This window comes from Mytilinidion resinicola (assembly GCF_010093595.1).
Source record: "Mytilinidion resinicola strain CBS 304.34 unplaced genomic scaffold BDZ99scaffold_5, whole genome shotgun sequence".
Taxonomy (NCBI): domain Eukaryota; kingdom Fungi; phylum Ascomycota; class Dothideomycetes; order Mytilinidiales; family Mytilinidiaceae; genus Mytilinidion; species Mytilinidion resinicola.
Window position 1 is genome coordinate 517,598 of NW_022985441.1, and position 18,789 is coordinate 536,386.

The 18,789-nt window shown below is 52.8% G+C and overlaps 7 protein-coding genes across 7 annotated transcripts; 4 read left to right on the top strand and 3 right to left on the bottom strand.

The window, feature by feature from the left end:
• The first annotated feature begins 42 nt into the window (after positions 1-42).
• On the top strand, positions 43-1,749 carry BDZ99DRAFT_246422 (class II aaRS and biotin synthetase). Its single transcript, XM_033713636.1, has one exon. It carries the CDS (start codon positions 54-56, stop codon positions 1,632-1,634), a length of 1,581 nt encoding a protein of 526 aa, XP_033579911.1. The 5' UTR covers positions 43-53; the 3' UTR covers positions 1,635-1,749.
• Positions 1,750-3,115: 1,366 nt separating this feature from the next.
• On the top strand, positions 3,116-4,815 carry BDZ99DRAFT_411296 (uncharacterized protein). Its single transcript, XM_033716612.1, has 3 exons — positions 3,116-3,250; positions 3,341-3,541; positions 3,826-4,815. Exons 1-3 carry the CDS (start codon positions 3,172-3,174, stop codon positions 4,740-4,742), a joined length of 1,197 nt encoding a protein of 398 aa, XP_033579912.1. The 5' UTR covers positions 3,116-3,171; the 3' UTR covers positions 4,743-4,815.
• Positions 4,816-5,908: 1,093 nt separating this feature from the next.
• On the top strand, positions 5,909-7,345 carry BDZ99DRAFT_411298 (uncharacterized protein; the record flags this gene model as incomplete). The annotated part of the gene is made up of 1 exon (XM_033716613.1): positions 5,909-7,345. A coding segment is annotated over exon 1 (1,194 nt), but the record flags the coding sequence as incomplete, so codon positions are not given.
• A 448-nt stretch (positions 7,346-7,793) lies between these two features.
• Positions 7,794-11,391, bottom strand: BDZ99DRAFT_568229 (uncharacterized protein; the record flags this gene model as incomplete). Its single annotated transcript, XM_033727766.1, has 5 exons — positions 7,794-8,889; positions 8,940-9,380; positions 9,431-10,497; positions 10,552-10,836; positions 11,320-11,391. The coding sequence occupies 5 exons, from the start codon at positions 11,389-11,391 to the stop codon at positions 7,794-7,796; spliced, it is 2,961 nt and encodes a 986-aa protein (XP_033579914.1).
• Positions 11,392-11,829: 438 nt separating this feature from the next.
• BDZ99DRAFT_460279 (uncharacterized protein) lies at positions 11,830-13,663 on the bottom strand. Its single transcript, XM_033719355.1, has one exon. It carries the CDS (start codon positions 13,182-13,184, stop codon positions 12,255-12,257), a length of 930 nt encoding a protein of 309 aa, XP_033579915.1. The 5' UTR covers positions 13,185-13,663; the 3' UTR covers positions 11,830-12,254.
• Positions 13,664-14,033: 370 nt separating this feature from the next.
• On the top strand, positions 14,034-16,003 carry BDZ99DRAFT_246494 (uncharacterized protein). Its single transcript, XM_033713637.1, has one exon. The coding sequence runs from the start codon at positions 14,158-14,160 to the stop codon at positions 15,751-15,753; it is 1,596 nt and encodes a 531-aa protein (XP_033579916.1). The 5' UTR covers positions 14,034-14,157; the 3' UTR covers positions 15,754-16,003.
• Positions 16,004-16,130: 127 nt separating this feature from the next.
• BDZ99DRAFT_437718 (uncharacterized protein) lies at positions 16,131-18,607 on the bottom strand (the record flags this gene model as incomplete). The annotated part of the gene is made up of 3 exons (XM_033717594.1): positions 16,131-16,971; positions 17,037-18,297; positions 18,445-18,607. 3 exons carry the CDS (start codon positions 18,605-18,607, stop codon positions 16,254-16,256), a joined length of 2,142 nt encoding a protein of 713 aa, XP_033579917.1. The 3' UTR covers positions 16,131-16,253.
• Positions 18,608-18,789: the final 182 nt, after the last annotated feature.

Genomic DNA, 18,789 nt, shown 5'->3' on the forward strand with positions numbered 1-18,789 from the left:
ATCCTCTCGCCAAGCAAAGGTCGCGGCCAACGTTCACAGGCTCATCAACCTCGATGCCGTCCCTCCGCCCTCCACTTTGCCTGTCTCACGTGTCGCGCTACGTACGGCTACGAAATCAACATGGACGTAGCAGAATTTCCCCGCTGTCAATTCGGCGGTGCTCCTGTTCCGCGCCAAAGACAGCACCTCCGACCTTGAATCCCACCACAAACGAACCTCCCACACCCCCAACTGACCACCGAACCCTCGCCCAAACCCAGGACCTTTTCTTAACCTCGCCATACAGCCCCGGATCGCCGCTGTTCCTTCCCAATGGCTCCTCCATCTTCAACAAATTACAATCGTTTCTCCGCGCACAATATCCGCAATTTGGCTTCAAGGAAGTCGTCACGCCAACCATATACAAAAAGTCGCTATGGGAATTATCCGGGCACTGGGAGAACTACGCGAAGGACATGTTTGAGGTGAAGGGGCGAGGATTTACAGGTCAAACCGAGAACGCAGAGCCTGGCCAAGATGAGGAGTTCGGCCTCAAGCCTATGAATTGTCCCGGTCACTGTCTCATCTTCGCGAGCAAGCAGCGAAGCTATCGTGATCTTCCAATCCGGTATGCAGACTTCAGCGCTCTACACCGAAACGAGATCTCCGGCGCGTTGAGTGGCTTGACGCGAGTGCGGAGATTCCACCAGGACGATGCGCACATCTTCTGCCGGCCTTCGCAGATCCTCGACGAGATAAAACGAACGCTAGATTTTGTGGGAATGGTCTATGATACCTTTAGTCTTGGGCCCTACAAGCTTCTCCTCTCCACCCGCCCCGAAAAGAACTTCATCGGCAGCATCGCCGACTGGGACAAGGCCGAGTCGCAACTAAAAACTGCCCTCTCCGCCAGCGGGCGCGAATGGTCCATCAATGAGGGTGACGGCGCCTTCTACGGCCCGAAAATCGACATCATCCTGCGCGATTCGAATGGGAAGGAGCACCAAACCGCAACGATCCAGCTCGATTTCCAATTGCCGCAGCGGTTCCAACTATCGTACCAAGCACCGCCTGAAGATCTCGAGGCCGCCTCGACGTCTACAGAAGACACAACGCTCGAGGCTGGATCAGCCCGTCCTGTGATAATCCACCGCGCGATCCTCGGCAGCCTGGAGCGCTTCATGGCGCTGCTGATCGAGCATTATGCTGGCAGCTACCCCTTCTGGCTCTCCCCGCGGCAGCTTGTCATCCTCAGTCTGAATCAGGACCCTGCGGTCCTCGCGCACGTCGAGAAACTGCAAGCACAACTGAGCGGTGCGAATGCGTCGACGTTGCCGAATGGCCTCCCGGCCCCGCTGCCTCTCGATCGGACGAACGTAATTGTGGATATTGATACGAGCGCAAGATCACTGGGGAAGAAGCTCCGGGATGCAAAAAAAGGGGGGTGGAATTTCATTGCGGTTGTTGGACCGAACGAGGTCGCAAGCGAGAGCCTGAAGTTGGAGATTGCCGGACAGCCTGAGAGTACTAAGGCACAGGCAATGAGGGTGCTTGAGGATGCCCTGGGGAGGGACGTAGATGGAAGGAAGGGTGTAGAGATGACAGGGGATATGGGGAGGAAGTTCTTCGAGAAGATGGTGGGGGCATATCTGTAGAGAAATTGTGTATAGGTACTGTATAGAGTGTAAGAATACGCGATGTTGATATTCAATTATAAGTTTGGCGAGGTCTCTCCTGGCGTATAGCGCAGCATGAAGCAGTATCATTCCCTATTGCCTGAGCCGTTTATTATCTTTTCTATTCCAAAGAGGCCAAGCTCGTCCCAATCTCAATCCGCATCCCTATCTCTCCACCTTATCCTGTTCTGTCTTAAGCAGCTCTCGCATGTCACATGTCGCCAACCAGTCATATGAACTGTCCACAAATTATATGATCTTCCCGAACATTCCATATAAAAGACTCTGCTCCAACATCTTCCATAGACATGGCGGAGGAGTATCCACTAGAGTCCAAATGAAGCCTTCCCATCTCAATCCGTCATGGAGCATGAGTTTAGCGTCTAGTTTTCTCACGGCAGAAATGGTCGAGTGGCTTTAATGATGAGAGGAGGGACCAACTCCCTCCCCTAACGTCTCTAATATGCGGCCCTTGTCTTCGTCCGTGTAACTTTTCTCTTGGAACGTCCCAGGCATAGAATAGAATTGACCTTACGTAGAGTTTAGGATAGACCCGAATCCTATGGGTTGGAGCATCTCTCTTATACCGGTCCAGGGTTCAGTATTACGATCACTCAGAAGTGAAAATAAGTCCAAGATGGAGCGGCAGATATCTCTCAATGTTAAGTTGCCGAGAGCTGCACTGAAGTCGCACGTCCTCTACTCTGTCAGATTAGTCGCCTGCAACTAGTTTTCAGAATGTTCTACCGCAATTGGGGCGTTCGCACGTGATAGTTCAGTAGACCGATATTATTTCAACGTGGCGAGAGGACATATAAAATCTCGCGATTGATAGCTACGGAAACAAAAAAGCGTGAACTCTAGCAACCAAAATCCCCCTAGTCCCTTGGTGGTGATGTAGTGGCTCGAAGTTAGGAGGTAGTAACATCATGATGCTCGTGACAAGGGAGCTTCCACATGCAGACAAGCGCCAGGAACAGCGTTTCAGCATCGATCTCCTCGCCCCCACTTCAACCACCAGCCTTGCACCCTTGAGTATGATTGCCTCGTATCCGACGATCCAAATACTAAAATGACGGAGCCCCAAGCCAATCTTTGCTTGTCAGTGGCTCCAGCTGACAAGCACACAGGCACCATGTCACCGGACTCTTTGCCTCGGACAGTTGCAGATAGACTAGGTGCGCAGTGGCACGGTTGCAGAGGATGGGAAAGCTAGTCTCATGGTATTCTATTCAGTCTCAAAACTTTCCACCTTCTCACATTCTGATCCTTGGTTGTCTCTCTTCCATGTTTTCTCAGCTTTGACCTTCGTCGCGTGTTGAATGAGGATCTTCAAGACATTCCCGGTGCAACTGTTTCGAACGTTGAAACGAAGCCAGAGTAGCACAAGCCTCCACTTCCTTGCTTGCATGTGGCTTATGGCGTCACTGCCACTTCACCTACTCCGCTGAATTGAATTGGACGGCGGCTTTCTTACTTCAACTCTCTCAATCGCGCTCGGCGCTGAGGCTTCACAATGCCGGCTTGCGATTCCATATGGCATCGCGCAGTTCTCGCTGCGCTATGTGTGAGCATTGCGCGGGCTACTGATTGCTGTGAGTACAAGAATCCTGATCTCCAATCCCTCATCCCGTACCTGTATTTCTTGAATCCAGAAGGATTCTGACAAGAATCCGAATCCGCAGACTACCCCAATGGTAAAGTATCCCCAAATGCCAATGACCAACCCTGCAGTACGGCTGAAGGCTCGGCATGCTGTCCGGAGAATTGGCAATGCTTGGATAACGGATTGTGCTATTATCCCCCAGAAGATTACTACGGAAGGTATGGGTGTACGGACAAAACATGGGGTAGTCCGTTGTGTCCGAGTAATGTGTGCACACATGGTATGCTCATTTCTTTGATTCTTTTGATTGGATTGAGAGTCGATGACCCAATGAGACGTCTTTCAATTTGTTGATTATATCCTTCATGGCATTTTCGATGGGTGCTAAGGAGTCGATTCGTTCGAGAAGGTCATGTCGATTTTCCATCCCTGGGTTCATTTCCTTCTTCTCCCTCATTGCGATACATCTTGAACATAGTTGGCACTTTCCAATCTCATCAATCAAGCGCTACACGACCTTCGCTTGTTCACCCTTTTCCAACTTCCACCACTAACCTCCCTCAGACCTCACCGCCGTAGGCGACGAAGCCCTCCTCCAATGCTCCAACCACAACGACCAATGGTGCTGCGACGGCGACGGCACCCACGTCCACTGCTGTACAGACGACAACATCCAATACTTCGACATGCCCGAAGGCAAAGCGTACGCTACCGTCGGCGGCGGCTCAACCCCCTCGTCCGCGCCCACCGTCAATACATTCGGCCCTGCTTCCTCCAGCGTAACATCCTCCCCGTCTCCACCGTCTTCTTCCTCCTCCCAACATGCCTCTGCCGCCGCGTCCTCCGAAGCCTCGAGTTCCTCAACTCCAAAATCCTCATCAAAAGCCGCCGGCATGACATCAGTCCGCACCTCCATCTCCTCCGGCTCCAGCGGCGTCGCCACCGTCTTCATCACCATCCCACCCTCGTCCGCTCCCACCACCACCACTTCTTCCACCTCCGGAAAGGGTTCCCACACCGGCCTCATCATCGGCTGCGCTGTCGGCGTCCCAGTCGGCCTAGCCCTGATCGGCCTGCTCACGTTCTTCCTTCTCCGGCGCCGCAAGACCGGCGCTGCCACAGCTCCAGGCGCTGATGGCAGATCAGGCACTGTAAATTCAGCGTCCGAAATCTACAAGTCTGAGATGGCGCCCGCTGAGTACGGTCCGGCGCCGTCTGAGCTCGCGGGCAACCCAATCGGGACGGCAAGGCCTGTGAGTATGCTGCCGGGCAAGGCGGAGCTGGTAGGGGAGGGGACTTTGATGAGGCCGAGTAGTGAGAGTGGGGGCACGGCGCCGCCGGGATATGAGGCTGCGGAGGGTATGGGCGGGGCCAACGTGACACAGGGCGGCCGGTATGTACCGTATAGGCCGAGTATGGAAAGGGTGCAAGAGGCGCCGGTGGAGTTACCAGCTAGGGATGTGAGGACACCGCCAGCGTGAAATGAGACATGGGTTCGGCATTCTAGCTATTATCTACACACTTTATCATGTATATATCAAAATATTAAGTGGTTATGTTCACGGTTATGAACGTGAAATGCTGTAAGGAAGATGATGAGTCGCACTATCACAGGGAAAGGGTAACACGTTACTGGTCCAATAAGCGCTATAAACCACCATTACCCCTAACCTGTATACATCACCATTATCTTCACATGTATACACCCCGAATCTCCTCTCCATTGTATGGCGATTTCTCCGCTGTTACACCCACTGCCCGTATAACGCATCCACAGCAGCGTTTTACGACAACGCCCACAGCAACTGCAACGTTGGCATCGAGCATACTGCTCGTTACTCCCACAACAACTACGACATGTAGTCGATGTTGGTGCTATGTTGCTGCGGTCATTCTATTAACTCCACCATGGTTTCCAGATGTTAGGAAGGGAGCGGTTTTTCTGTGCGCGTAAACGAGAGGAATGCTACACTACATGTAGATTAGCATATGGATTGTTAAGACAGCACGTGTGTGTGTGAGAAATCACGTTCACTATATATACCGTACCCAGGCTCTACCTGTGCCCTCCTGTCCGTTACTCGTGCCTATTTGTGTAATCTAGTGGCTCTTAGTAGAGCTAAGAGCGTGGAGTTAGAAGAGACCCATTGAAGCTGCTTGGATTCTCCAGACTGTGGTTGGATTTGGATTCCCATTCTCGACTGCCTCTCGATCGGACGAACGTAATTGTGGATATTGATACGAGCACAAGATCACTGGGGAAGAAGATCCGGGAAGCAAAAAAAAGGGGGTGGAATTTCATTGCGGTTGTTGGACCGAACGAGGTCGCAAGCGAGAACTTGAAGTTGGAGATTGCGGGACAGCCTGAAGGTACCAAGGAACAGGCAGTGAGGGTGCTTGAGGATGTCCTGGGGAGGGACGTAGATGGAAAAACGGGTGTAGAGATGACAGGGGATATGGGAAGGAAGTTCTTCGAGAAGATGGTGGGGGCATATCTGTAGAGGACTTGTGTATAGGTCCTGTATAGAGTGTAAGAATACACGATTTGATATTCACGTGTGAGTCTGGCAAAATCTCTCTGGAAACACTCCTAGTTCCCATGGTTCACAGGTCTGTGCAGCCAACCAACGCATCGAAGTGGAGTTTTGTGCAACCGACCAACTCATCATACTAACTTATCCTAACGTGAAGTTACCATGGTTCAAGTCTGAGTCAAAATGCAAAGGCCACGAACCTTCCTCTCTTCTTCTGAACTTTACACATATCACAAAGACATACTTTCAGAACTGAATTTCAGACTTACCATCCACAACACTCACCCTACCGTCCATAACACCACCATACCAACCATAACACTCATACTACTATCCACGACACCGCTCTCCTCAACATGTCCTCACCACCCAAACACCTTGAGCATGGCTTCGGCTCAGACCAACCTCTCCAAGCCTCGAATCCCAAATCGCGCCGCGAGGTCAGCGGCACCGGCACTCAGTCTTCACGATCGCCTTCGTTCAACGAAGATCTCCTAGTAGCTCTGACTCTGGAAGAAAGACTGGACATTGAACATGACGAAAAGCCTGTGGCCAAACTGGCCCGCATGCTCTCCGTCAGGTCGATCATCTCGACGACTTCGTCCTTCGCCAGCAAGATGGAAGCGGCTCGGAAGGGCGGATACCTTGGAATGTATCGGTCCATAGGAGCTGGAACTTGCGGGATAGTTTTCGAAGAGCTTGGGACAGTGAACGCGATAAAGCTGGCAAAAACTGATGACAGTCAACTGTGGAACGACTACCAGTTTCACACAATGGTCCGGGAAAAAATCATGGCAAGCCCCATCAAGAGCGAGAATCTTCAGGTGCCCAAATGTCTTTGGTTTGCGAAGAGTGATGACAAGAAATGGTGGGACTTGCATCGCCATCGCTTCCCAGATCAGTCCCGCGTCGAGCGACCTCGAGATGTTCTGTGTACGGAACGAATTCTGCCAATTCCGAAGGAGCTCAGACATGCTATCATCGATGCATGGTGCCCAGAAGACCTTAGGGAGAAGGCCAAAGCTGAGCCTACCAATAGAGACTGCCTCATTCGCGTGTACCTGGGAAAGCGTCGTCGGGATCCAACCACATCAAGACCACTGAAAATGTTTCAACTCAGAAATTACAACCTCCATGTTGATCAAATCATGGAGCTGGCCATTGAAGAGTATGGTGAAGTGGCAGAAAACATGGGCCGAGCACTTGCTGTTCTTCATTGGCTTGTCGCGACGGACGCAAGAGATGTCGAGTTTGTCCTTGGGAGCGCTCCAACACCAAAACCTGTCCCCCTCGCTGCCAAAGACGTCGTCGGCAAAGCTCCAAGGTCAACCTGGGAAGAAGTCACTTCTCACAACTTCAAGCGACGTGCTATTCGTCTCTGGCTCTTGGATTTCAACCAATGTCGCCCCATCTCCAGGGACGATGAAAGTGTGAAGAAAGCAGTCCAGGCATTTTTCGAGAACGACCCTTACTATCCAAGGCCGCTCACCAAAACATCCACAGAGCAGCGCCTATGGACAAAGTTCAAGGCTGGGTATCTGGAAGCCGCCGCGTGGGCTTTGAGGCAGGCTAGTGGGGCGGACATTAAACTAGGAGAGAAATTCTTGAACGAGTGCGTGGAGGAGCAGCAGCGGAGGCTTCAGAAGCAGGCAGAAGCGTTGAAGAGGTCGCCTGGAACTTTTGAATGATCTAGTGGCTCTCAGTAGGGCTAAGAGCATGGAGTTAGAACCTCAGCAATAGCCCTAGAAGCCTTTAGAACAGACCCACTGAAGCTGCTTGGATTCTCCAGACTGGAGTTGGATTTGGATTTGGATCCCCATTCTCGGCGTCTCCGGCTCCGCCCTCGAAATCGGACCCGCGCATTGCACGTCCTGCCATTTCACATGAAACCCCAAGAGGTCCTCCAAGAACTCGTTCCAAGTGCAAAAGAGAAAAACAATTGGCTGTGATCAAAAAGGAATTTATTTCACTACCAACTTCTGCATCCGATCTGGACGTCTACGACCAACTCAGCTCCCACCCCCCCTTCCACGCCCCCCCTTTCGTCAAATCTTCCAACCCAGTAACGCTCAGCACCTTACTCTCCCCATCATACTTCGCTCCTGTCACCGCCTGTCCATTCAGCTTAACACTCCCACTGCACCCCTCAACCCCCAAAACCGTCACATTCGCCAACGCATTCGTATCCTCAAACTTCCCCTCCATCTGCACCTTCAAACTCCCCTTTGCGGCCCTGAACTCGACATCCAGCGTCGATTCTGGAGTAATACTCTCCCCATCATCAAGATACAAGCTCCCCTCCGCGCTCCCCTGCGCATCAAGCGCGACAACAAGCCCCCAGGGATTCTTCCTGCTCTCCGTCGTCGTATACCCCGGCGCTTGCGTCGGCAAGACCGCGCCGCCGCGGATATAGACCGGGATATGGCCGAGCGGCGCCTCGATCGTCACGTTCTCGCCCGCCTTCGCCGAGACAGCGGTCTGGCCGTACCAGTCGTACCACACCGTCGTCGGAACACCGGGGAAGACGCCGTTGACGCTCGCCGCGCCCTGCTCTAGCACCGGCACGACCATGAGCGACGGCCCAAGGAGAAACTGGCGGTCCGCGTTCGCGAGGGACGGGTCGTTGGGGAACTCCCACGCAAGCGCGCGCATCACGGTGTCGCCGCGCGTGTGCGCGGCGTGGAAGAGCGTGTAGAGATACGGCAGTAGCGAGTACCTGATCTGCATAGCCGTCTTCGTGGCCGCGGTGACCGACGCCCACACATACGGTTCTTGGGAGATGGCGCTGAGGACGTTGTGGTTGCGGTAGAAGGGGAAGAAGGCGGACAGCTGCATCCAGCGGCTGCAGAGCTCCGCGTCCGAGTTGCCGTTGAAGCCGCACGTGTCGACGCCGAACATGGGGATGCCGAAGAGGGAGAAGGACAGCGCCTGCGGGATCGAGAAGTACATGTAGAACCATTTCGAGGCGTTGTCGCCGCCCCAGTGGCCAGCCCATTTGCCGGAGCCGGCGAAGGTGGAGCGGCCGATTATGAAGGGGCGCTTGGTGGGGAAGACGGCGAGGAGCCCTTGGTAGGTTGCGTTTAGGATTTGGTGGCTGTAGTGGTGTGAGTAGCTTGTCCGGTAGATTTGAAGGGTGGAACTCACCCAAAGAGGTTGTGGACGTCGTATTCCTCTACTCCGTCATGGTGGGTGGCATTTGGAGAAACTGCGTGCACAGCCAAATCACCTTGCACGTTGTTGATAACGTATGGAGGATGATTGACGTTCCTGACACCCGGAGTTGGCGTCGTGCGGAGATAATCGGGAGTAGTCGAAGAGCTGGTCAAGATTGCCGTAGCAGTAGCAGTAGCAGATGCGGCGCTCGAAGAAGCTGCTGAGACTGACGCTGCCTCTGTGGAGTTCGTGATATTGAAGCCTTCTGGGTAATCGTAAACGATGTTTCCGGGTTCGCCAGGCAAAGAGAAGGGCGGATGCACGGGATTCAGAGTGACGTTTCCAGAACCGCAGCTGCCGACGCAGAAAGAGGAGACCTCAGACATGTCGATCCAGATGCCATCGAACTGGATGTCCTTGTACCATTGCACCCTGAATCGGATATTAGTAGTCTATACGGATTACTGAATGTGTGAGCTTACATCTCGTTGGACCACCATGGCACTGATTCATCCGAATGCCAATCTGGGAAGACCGTATACCCGGGCCAGACAGCACCAATGTACTGGCTCCCGTCAGGGTTCGATAGGAAGACGTTCGAATCATTGCCTCTCGTATACACGCCATACGCGTCGCTAGCGTTACTAGGATTCGGGATGTAGATCGCAGAGTCGACGATCGGCACATAATGCTGTCCATTCGCATGCAGCTGAGACAGGAACTTCTGCCCCTCAGAAACCGAGAACGTGTTCTCATCGTTCGAGAAATCTCTGTACTGGCTCATGTAGTCGATATCGGTCCAGATAGTCTCCAGCGGAATGTCGAACTTCTTGAATGTCTCCACCACCTCATTGAGCTGTGTCCAATTCTTATAACCCCATCGGCACTGGTGATACCCGAAGGTGAAGTACTGCTGCATGGCTGGCAAGCCAATAGCCCCGGTCTGGTAAGCCTTGGTGACCTCTGGTTGACTTGGTCCATCGAAGAAGAACAAGTCGATACTTCCACCGAGGGTCCTCCAGGTGATGTTCTCCGGTCTCAAGAGGACTTCTTGACCATGGGCATTTCGAAGGTATGTACCATGGGAATAAGATTCATATTTCTTGCATGGATCGGTCGCGGTACTCGTGACTAGAGTCTTCTTGCCATCCGAGTCAACTTCGAAATACCGGGTATCTAGGTAGAACGGTTGACTGCCGTAGATGTTGTAGTCAATTGGATCGCCAGTATCTGCGGCATATATCGTAGCCGTATAGTTGTTGCCCAGTCTCAACCCGTGAATGTGCTCCCCAAGACCGTACAGGTTGTAGTTCTCCGGAAGAGAAGACACAAATTCGACAAATTGGTCCTCGTAAACCAGCACACTACCTTTGGAGCTGTAAAGCACGTCTCCGGTAGACTTCCGCGTCACAGTGAATAAGAACGTGGGATCGTTGCTCCATGAGAATTGCAGGTCATGGTCCTTGATGTCCGACTTGTAGTCTGAATCTCTCGAAGGACGAGGGACCAGCTGCTCCGACAGAATGTAGTGGGATGAATTGGACGCGTCCTAAAAGTTATGAGATTCTTGAATGTGTGGACTTATTTGATAGATTATGCTTACCACGTTAGACGGACTGATATTGATAGACAGTCGTTCCGCAGACTGATATTCCACATTCAGAGAGAGGCTCTCCACATCCGTGCCGTAGACGTCGCAGGCCTTTCCCGCTAAAGTCAGGGAAGCAGACAGTCCGTAATCGTTCGTCTGCACATTCGATGCCGTGTACCCCGGGCAAACCGTCTGCACATCAACCGCTTGCGGATCTTGAATATTTGGGATCAAGAGGGCACCATTATCTGCTGAAGCTGGAACCGTGAAGATTTCCCGGAAGGGGCTTGTCGAGCTCTGGCCAGAAACAAGGATTAGAAACGAAGACAGCAAGACAGTTGCCACCTCGGAAGGAGACCGCGCCATGCTTGTAAAGCTTGGCCCGAAGAGTCCAAGATCCGACTGTCTAGCAGCGATGCCAATTGACCTTGAGTTTCAAGAAAAAGATGGACTGAACGAGCAGAAGAACTTGTTGACAAAGAGAAGAGAAGTGGTTCCGCAGAAGGAAGGGGTCACATCATATACCCAAGCTCCTCACTACAAGGCGCCTGCCGCAGCTTCCTAGATCCCCGCAGTCCACAACTCGGGATGACGCTTTCAACGAGATGGTACGACGGGGATTTGCTGACGACCTGCATAAGCGACCGCCTAGGGTAAGCTTTGGGAGATGATGGCCGGTGAATAGATGAGATCTCCGCTTGAGGGAGGAGGGAAACCCAATGCCTCGCAGTTACCTAAGAAACCTCCCAAGATTTTTTCCGAGGATCAAACACTGCTTACCAGCAAGTTGATAGGCCATTGTGACACCGCTGTCCACACCGCAAAGAGGTACATGTTGATTTGTGCGAGCATGGTAGCAGCGGGAGGATTCACGGATGGTTCGGAGTGGTATGCGGTGGCTCAGGTGATTAACAGAGACTAATAATGACGCGGTGGAGCACTGCTTGAGCCTCTTCCGTTGGTTCCCCAGACTCGTGGCTCACGAGAATGTGGAGATGGCGAGAGGGGTAGAAACTAGAGGTGTGATGAGGTGATTCAGCCGAGAGGATGGCCTCTTCCCCCGCTGCTTCTGCATGGCAGGCATGATGGCGCCCAACCAAAAGACCATCCAGGGATGCAATTCACGCCGAGGCATAGCTGAAGCGGGCGGTCGCCGCGGGAATTATCAAGCTCACGCTTCCCCACAATCTGTTTCTTGGTGGCCGATTTGCATGCGGGAGGCAGATCCTCCAGCAAGCCACCATAGCGCTAGACTTATAGGGGAAGGTTGATCGAAGTCAATTGCTAAATTCTACGCTAGCTTTCTTCTAGAAAACCACTCAACATGCGTTTAGCAGCTTTGAATTCCAATTTCATAAGACTCTCCGTGGGAATAGCTGCAAAAATGGCTAGAGCCTAGCTAACGAGCGCCAAATCCTGAAATTAGAATCAGATTCCGAGACCACAGCGTTCTGACTGGTGCACATGTGACTACTCTTACTAGCCGGCCACCTAGGTCACCTCCCATCAGTTGTGTGCAGCTTACTCCCAGTCCTTCGATTGAGTGTCGTAACGAGGAATGAACATTCGGGAGCTGATGTTCTTTCTGCAAGGATACCACTATAGCAAGAGACCAGCTTGAATTCTAGTATCATAGCTTAGATACGATGGGGAAAAAATTACCCGGACAGGACCACTTTTCAAATCTTGATAGAATCGAGTTCGTATTTACAGAATCATCCATGGCCTCTACGCTCAGGCGACCGCTCTGTAGGCCATCGAAACAGAGTATAGCTGGAGTCGGAGCCAGACCGGCTATCAAACACCGGCTCCTCGACATCATCATCGTCAAGTCTGCGATATGTTTGCGGAGGGGAAATTATCGGACGGCTAGAAGACAGATCTGATGCGGGAGACGCCCGGCGCTGCCCCAGACTGACAGTGTCAGGCGAAACCACTTCCTCAAACCGACGAGCTCGGGGCGAGAGGCGATGGAGCGGTAGATGGGGTTGCTCAGTGTCTGATATCGGGTTGTAGACTTCGTTGATGTGGGGAGGAAGAGCCCTCCTATCCCCCTTTCCTTGGTATGAGACATCGCCCTCTAGTTCCACCAGCTCAATTGCATCCGGGTCTCGTGGGCTTGTAGATTCAGGCATCTCAATAGGAGGTTCCTCTACCACTAGCTCATGGGGATATTTCGTTGCGCTTGTTGCGGCGCCGGGGTTCGTTGTGTCTAGTTCGGCCTTTCCAAATGTATTCGCTGGGTTGTTCCACGCGTGCTGTCTTCCCTTTCTCTTCCGACGTGCACGCCAAATCAGATATATCGCCATTGCTATCACAGCTACCCCCACGGGTCCAGCGACGCCGATTGTTATTATATTTGCCTTCGTAAGCCCACGCTGAGGAACTGACGTAGATGTGGAGGAGGTTGTGGATGAGGTTGCGATTGCAGTCGTAGGTATCGTCGTGTCTGTGGAAGTTGGGGCGCCCGTAAGGCAACACGGCACGCAAATCTTGTTTGAGCAGACCCAGTCGTTATCGCAATCATTCTCTGTTACACATGGATCTCCTAGGCAGTGCCCCAACCATGTACATGCCGCTTGTGTCGCCGAAGGAGTCGCGGTGTATGGTGTAGCATCGGATGCGAGCGCAATGGTTGCAGACATCTTGAAGCTGGGCCTTGGTCCTGGAAGTGTGAGCTACGAGTGGCCAAGCCGCCGAGCTCGAGTGGTGGTCGGAAGCTATGCATTCAACAGCACGTTCGGGCTGTAGCTCGTCGAGAGGCCTGCGACTTGCGTCGTAGAGGAGTTATGAGGGCTGCCGGATGCGCTGTTAACCATGGTTAGAGATGGCAGACAGCCCGCTGTCGCCTGGTGAATCTATATACTAGGTCAGCTGTAAGAATACGCAGTCAGCTCCCGCACGAGGGCAGGCTCTTTCCAGCCACACTGCGTTTCTGGGGTTGGTATTGGCAGCTGAATGGGCACCGAACGCGACGGCGTATGCGGGCTTGATGGAGAGACCAATCCAGGCGCACGTCAATCTCCTGTCATCCCGATTTTGGAAAATGATATCAGAGGAGCTTTCAGCTGCGTGTTAAGTCGAGGAGAGCATACTAGTCAGATGCTTAGATTAATTGCGGATGTGGAGGATGGTTGAAGAGGTCGGACGAAGTAAATAACTAGGCAGTTAGTTACCAGGACCAGCTGACTAAGACCAAGTAGTCCGGCCCTTACCTTTCTCAATATCTAGCAATCAACACAGTACTTCTTCTTGGCTGAACGGAGCTCACTCAACAGACCAACTGTGCAATCTAATTATCGAGGCAAACGAGGCATCTCATTATTTCGTTCGAAATCCTGACTATCCAAGCATACAAACGAGAAAGTAATTACTCTCTCTTTCTACCTCATTCACGGGCTTTGGAAAGTCATGTGATCGATACTTCACGTGGAATTCGGCAAGGTGGTGAATGCACCACTCTTTGGGCCTTTAGTGACGCCGACGCACTCATTTAGATGTGGCCATCAGTCTCGCAGTCACTATCTCTCTCCCCCCTTCCAACACAGCCCCCAACCCACCAGTCCATATTCGCCCCCATAACTTCAAAGCATACTGCAGACCCTCGATTTGGACACCATGGATTCGCACGATAATGGCGGCTCGCCCCCCTCTCGTAAGCGGAAAGGTTCAGATTCAACCGTACCTATCCGCCTAGCAAAGCGCCCTCGAAGCAATTCTGAACTCCAGTCCGCACTACCTACACGACAAGCCTCCGCTACTCTAGACGGACTTCCCCTAGAGCTAAGAATGATGATCGTCGAACACCTGGAGGAAGCTCCTGCTCCAGCAAAAGGGAATGGACAAGGTGGCTCTCCACGATCTCGGCAGTATGCCTGGATGAAACTCTCCATGTCCTCTCGGCGCGATATCCTGAACATACGTCAACTATCGCGCGGTTTGTGGGACGCCAGCTGGAAGTCTTTCGGCAAGCTGCTGGGTGATCTCCAATTCCGCGTCATCCCAGACGATATTGAAGACTTAGCCCGCATTTCTTCTATCCCTCAGCTTACCCCTTATATCACCCATCTCTCCTTTGGGACGAGCGGCTTCGAGAACTGGCAACACGCTCGCGTGATGGACGAGAAGCGCGGCGGCAGTCAAAGCATCCTCAGCTTCCTCAAGACGATAGCATCGCTCATTCCAGCCTCCATCGTAGAGTGCATACCCGCTTTCCGCCTGCTCATCAAGAAGTACGAAGTAGCGTGCCATGGACAGTTCTACTTCATGAACTCCGAGTACGGCTCCAACACGTTCGCCGCAGCGCTCAAGGCCCTCCCTCGCCTTCGCTCCATCAGAATCGACTCCGCAGACTGGATCGGCGAGGACAAGACCCACCTCCGCGGCTGGCTGGACCAGGAAGCTGACCGCGCCCTCTTCGACAAGATCTGGGAGCTCATCCTCCCGCGCCTCCCCAAGCGTTCGAAAGCGAAAGAAAAGGCTTCAAAGCTCGAGCCGACGACTTACAGCATCTATGCATCCCACCGCGGCGAGGCTACCGCCGCCACGATGCGAATCACGCGCGCAATCGAAGCCTCCGGGACGAAACTGGAAGAACTGACGCAGGTCTGGGGCGAGCCCGAAATGATAGACGCTCCCCCACTCCGCGCTATCCCCTTGCTCTGCCGCTTCCAGGACCCCGCAAACTCGCTCTTCCACCTCCACACCCTTCGCATACAAGTTGATTTCTCTACCACACCCCAGTGCAACGACTTCGATGCCCTCACCTCACTCTTACTCAAGTCGTCTGCCCTCAAGCACCTCAACCTCACCTTCCGCGGCCCCGACTCACGCATGCGGCGACTACACCCCGAGCTCGCCCGCGACGTCGTGCCGCTCGCCGAAGCGCTCCTCGCGACGCCGTCGGAGCTCGAGAGTTTGAGCGTTATGCTGGAGGGCAAGGCGACGGAGCAGTATCTGCTGGACCTCCTGACGACGCACAAGGGGAGCTTGAAGGCTGTCGTGCTGGAGCAGATTGTGCTGGTGGAGGGGAGCTGGGTTTCGCTGCTTGAGCGGCTTGATGAGGAGTGCGAGAAGTTGGAGTATGTGAAGCTGCAGGGAGTAGATCGGATGGGGGAGGATGGTGAGGTGGTAGGTTGGAGGAGGCTTGGGAGTGAGCTGGAGGCGTTGGCGTCGCAGGGGACGAGGTTCCGGGTTGAGTGGTTGAAGTTCTAGATAATGAGGCAAGGGCTACTTTGCAGGTAGAGTATGCCACTAAGCCGTGGACCTGGGCACTCGGGCTCCACTTTTGTTGGCTTGATACCACTGGAAGGCGTGGCTCAGCTGAGAAGTAGCTGGTTTGTCCAAGGGATGCCCAATTTCCATCGCATGTGGAATAGGACAATAGGAAAGAGTGTGGTTCTAAAAACTGCTCGTAAGCGTTGGGAAGAGTGAATCTGGGATCGAACATGCAGGTGTGAGATACCCCTCTGCCCTTATTGTAGACTTTGATTCAACGACGTGATAAACGCGGTCTTGTAGATCAGATGTATGGGAGGAAAAGAAAAGAAACTATAGGATTTGACTGCACGGGATTAACTGGAGGCTAGTTGGTGAGAAGACGGCTTGTGAAATGCTAACATGGGTATCTATTTTGACAAAACTACATTTGGTGGGACTACTGAGTAGTCGCATTGTGGAAATTTGAGGGGTTGCGTCTTCCGTGAAGCACTAACTCAAGTTTGATTTTTCATGAACCAGTCAGAACTAGCATCAACCATGAAATTCGTGATGTTGAACTCATTGCTGGGCCCACCGTCTGGAATCTGCAACTGATCTCCCACAGCGCCATTGGCATAACTCATGGGCCCGTCCATCGAAACGGGAAGCCGTGGCATATTAAAGAAATCGAAAACATCGAGATACTCCAACTCATTAGGAGCTGGCGTCCGCGCTGGTGTGATGGATGGAGCTCTGGTCGCGGCGTGCTTAGGTTGGCGGGATATCAGGAAGTCCAAGTCGAACGCACAGCGGCGCATGTCTGCAAGAATCTTTACAGTTGATGGCGTAACTCTTTCTCCGTTGAAGCTAGCCGGTGCTCGCTGTGAGTCTTGGTATTCTTGTAGGACCCGTGAAAGCAGATTGCCATATCTGCTGCCGACCTCCCAGTAGCGCCCCATTTCTCGCAGAGTGCTCACGAGGAGGTTGATTGAGGGGTTGACTTGGTGGTCGATAGTAGAACCATGAACGAGTAGCACACGAGCAGCGACCCAAAGAGAAAATGCAAATGGTGGCCCCAGTTTGGTCAACATGTTGTTTTCGTTCACGTAACTACACAGAGTACTAATGTTCTCGACGGCGCTGAGACATCGCTGGCTTGCACTGAAGGATGGCGTGAAGATTGGAGATCGGTGGGTAGGATATGCAGCAGATGAGTGCAATCGAATTACAGCACTGGTTCATGGTCAGTCGAAGTTCCTATATAGTTTGAAAATCCTAAACGGGCTGGAAATACTAACGTATGGTAAGCGGTGTGAAGCATCACCCAGCCACTATTTGCAAGCTTGTTTGCTCCCGAGGCAGAAAAGAGTCGAGCAGCATTCCCGTACTCGCTTGGTAGGTTATATTTCCACGTTTCAATCTCGCGGTCAAGGTCGCGGTATTCGGTCTGCCAAACCTCAACGCTGGAAAGCGATGTGATGTCAACCGGTTTCTTCAAGAACTTGTGGATTCGTGAGAGTATCCCGATGATCTCAACGTAGTATGAGAAAGACCCTAGATTCTCTACCTTGTTCATAGCGTAGTCCGTCCGTTCAGGTGTCGCGAACCATCGCGTTTCTACAGACTTGTTACGGCCAAAGAGATCATCTCGACAGGGGAGCCTGCGATCTATTTCCTTTTCGTCCAACGCAAAGTCGAAGGCGGTGGCGATGGTGGCGTAGCGATCAAGAATGTAGACTGCCCAGAAGAGGCGCCGGCGACTCTCTTCTTCAATCCAATCTTTTGGTTCTGGTAGAACCATCGCTCTCAACGTATAAATAGACGCAAGCTGAGGAGCAACCATCGGTGAACTTGACTCGGTCGCTAGGCCTAGCTGCACCACGGAACGCGTGATCAAAGCAAGCAAATTCCACCCAGGAGGACCGTTCGAGCATCCGACCAGATCTAACGCGAGGATAACCATAGCCTGAAGGGACTTCACTGAGCTGTTTTCTAGTCCGTAGAGAAGAACCTTCTCCTTGGATGTCTGATGGTACCGGTCGCGATTCTCCGGCGTAAGCCGAGGATCAGTCGAGAATCGCAAAGTGGTAGCCACGATGGCATGCAATAGAATCCGGTCCGCTTCTTCAAGACTGGAAGGCCCGAATAGGGAGTTCAACGTCGTCGGGCGATGCAGTATCGGACACCACGTGTTGATGTGCTTGAAGAACAGGTCGGCTAGGCCATATAGAAGATCGTATGGCGGAAAGGCATTGTCGTTTTGCTGTGCTATTGGCTGATGTATCGATGGTCCTGCGAATCGGTCCGTCTCGAATGGCGATTGTGGTATAGGCGCAGAGTACCCAAAGTCGGATTGTAAAGAAGACTGCGAGGGGAACGTCGAAGGCTTCTGTATGAAGAGGGCAGTTTCAGGCCGTGGAATATGGGGCGTGTGTATCATCGGCGGACTCCTAAACAGTGACGACTCCTGCTGTGGAGAAGAATGGGATGGAGGGTTGCTGTTGTGTGACAATTGGGTGATTTGATTCTGCTGTTTTTGGATGATGTCTTCCAGCCGGTCTGCACATGCACATTAGCATCGTTCCGTGGTATTCTATAACGAAACTTGAAGTTTTGAAGGCTCTAGGATTAGTGAGCCGTAAAGGATCAGACATCGCGAGACTCAGTCCTGGGAATTTGTGGGGAAGAAATTGGAGATCAACGCACCCAGACGAGCTTCAAGCTCCCTTCCATAGCCGGCTCTGAGACCCGGCTTCTTTCGTTGCTTGTATTCGCAGATATGGGTGTTCTTGACACACCACCCGCAGCTGGGCTGTCCTCGGTCGCATTTCACTTTTCGAGTCTTACAGAGTTCGCAAGACACGCTCATGGGGCGCTTTCGTTTGCCGGAGGAGCCATTCTGCGTTGCGCCACCGGCACTTGAGCCCTCACCACCACTCCAATTGTCCTGGTCGTCGTCGTCGGGCGGAGACTGCTGCGAGAGCTTGGGAAGAGAGCTGGACTCGGGGCTTCCGTAGGCCTGGTGGCCGGCGAGCACGGCACCCAAGTCCA

Excerpts from the sequence above, each read along its gene's own strand:
- BDZ99DRAFT_246494 (XM_033713637.1), top strand. The coding sequence starts at position 14,158 with ATGGATTCGCACGATAATGGCGGCTCGCCCCCCTCTCGTAAGCGGAAA.
- BDZ99DRAFT_246422 (XM_033713636.1), top strand. The coding sequence starts at position 54 with ATGCCGTCCCTCCGCCCTCCACTTTGCCTGTCTCACGTGTCGCGCTAC.
- BDZ99DRAFT_411296 (XM_033716612.1), top strand. The coding sequence starts at position 3,172 with ATGCCGGCTTGCGATTCCATATGGCATCGCGCAGTTCTCGCTGCGCTA. Across the intron at positions 3,251-3,340 it reads TGCGCGGGCTACTGATTGCT|ACTACCCCAATGGTAAAGTA; the intron begins GTGAGTACAAGA and ends CCGAATCCGCAG. Across the intron at positions 3,542-3,825 it reads GAGTAATGTGTGCACACATG|ACCTCACCGCCGTAGGCGAC; the intron begins GTATGCTCATTT and ends AACCTCCCTCAG.
- BDZ99DRAFT_460279 (XM_033719355.1), bottom strand. The coding sequence starts at position 13,184 with ATGTCTGCAACCATTGCGCTCGCATCCGATGCTACACCATACACCGCG.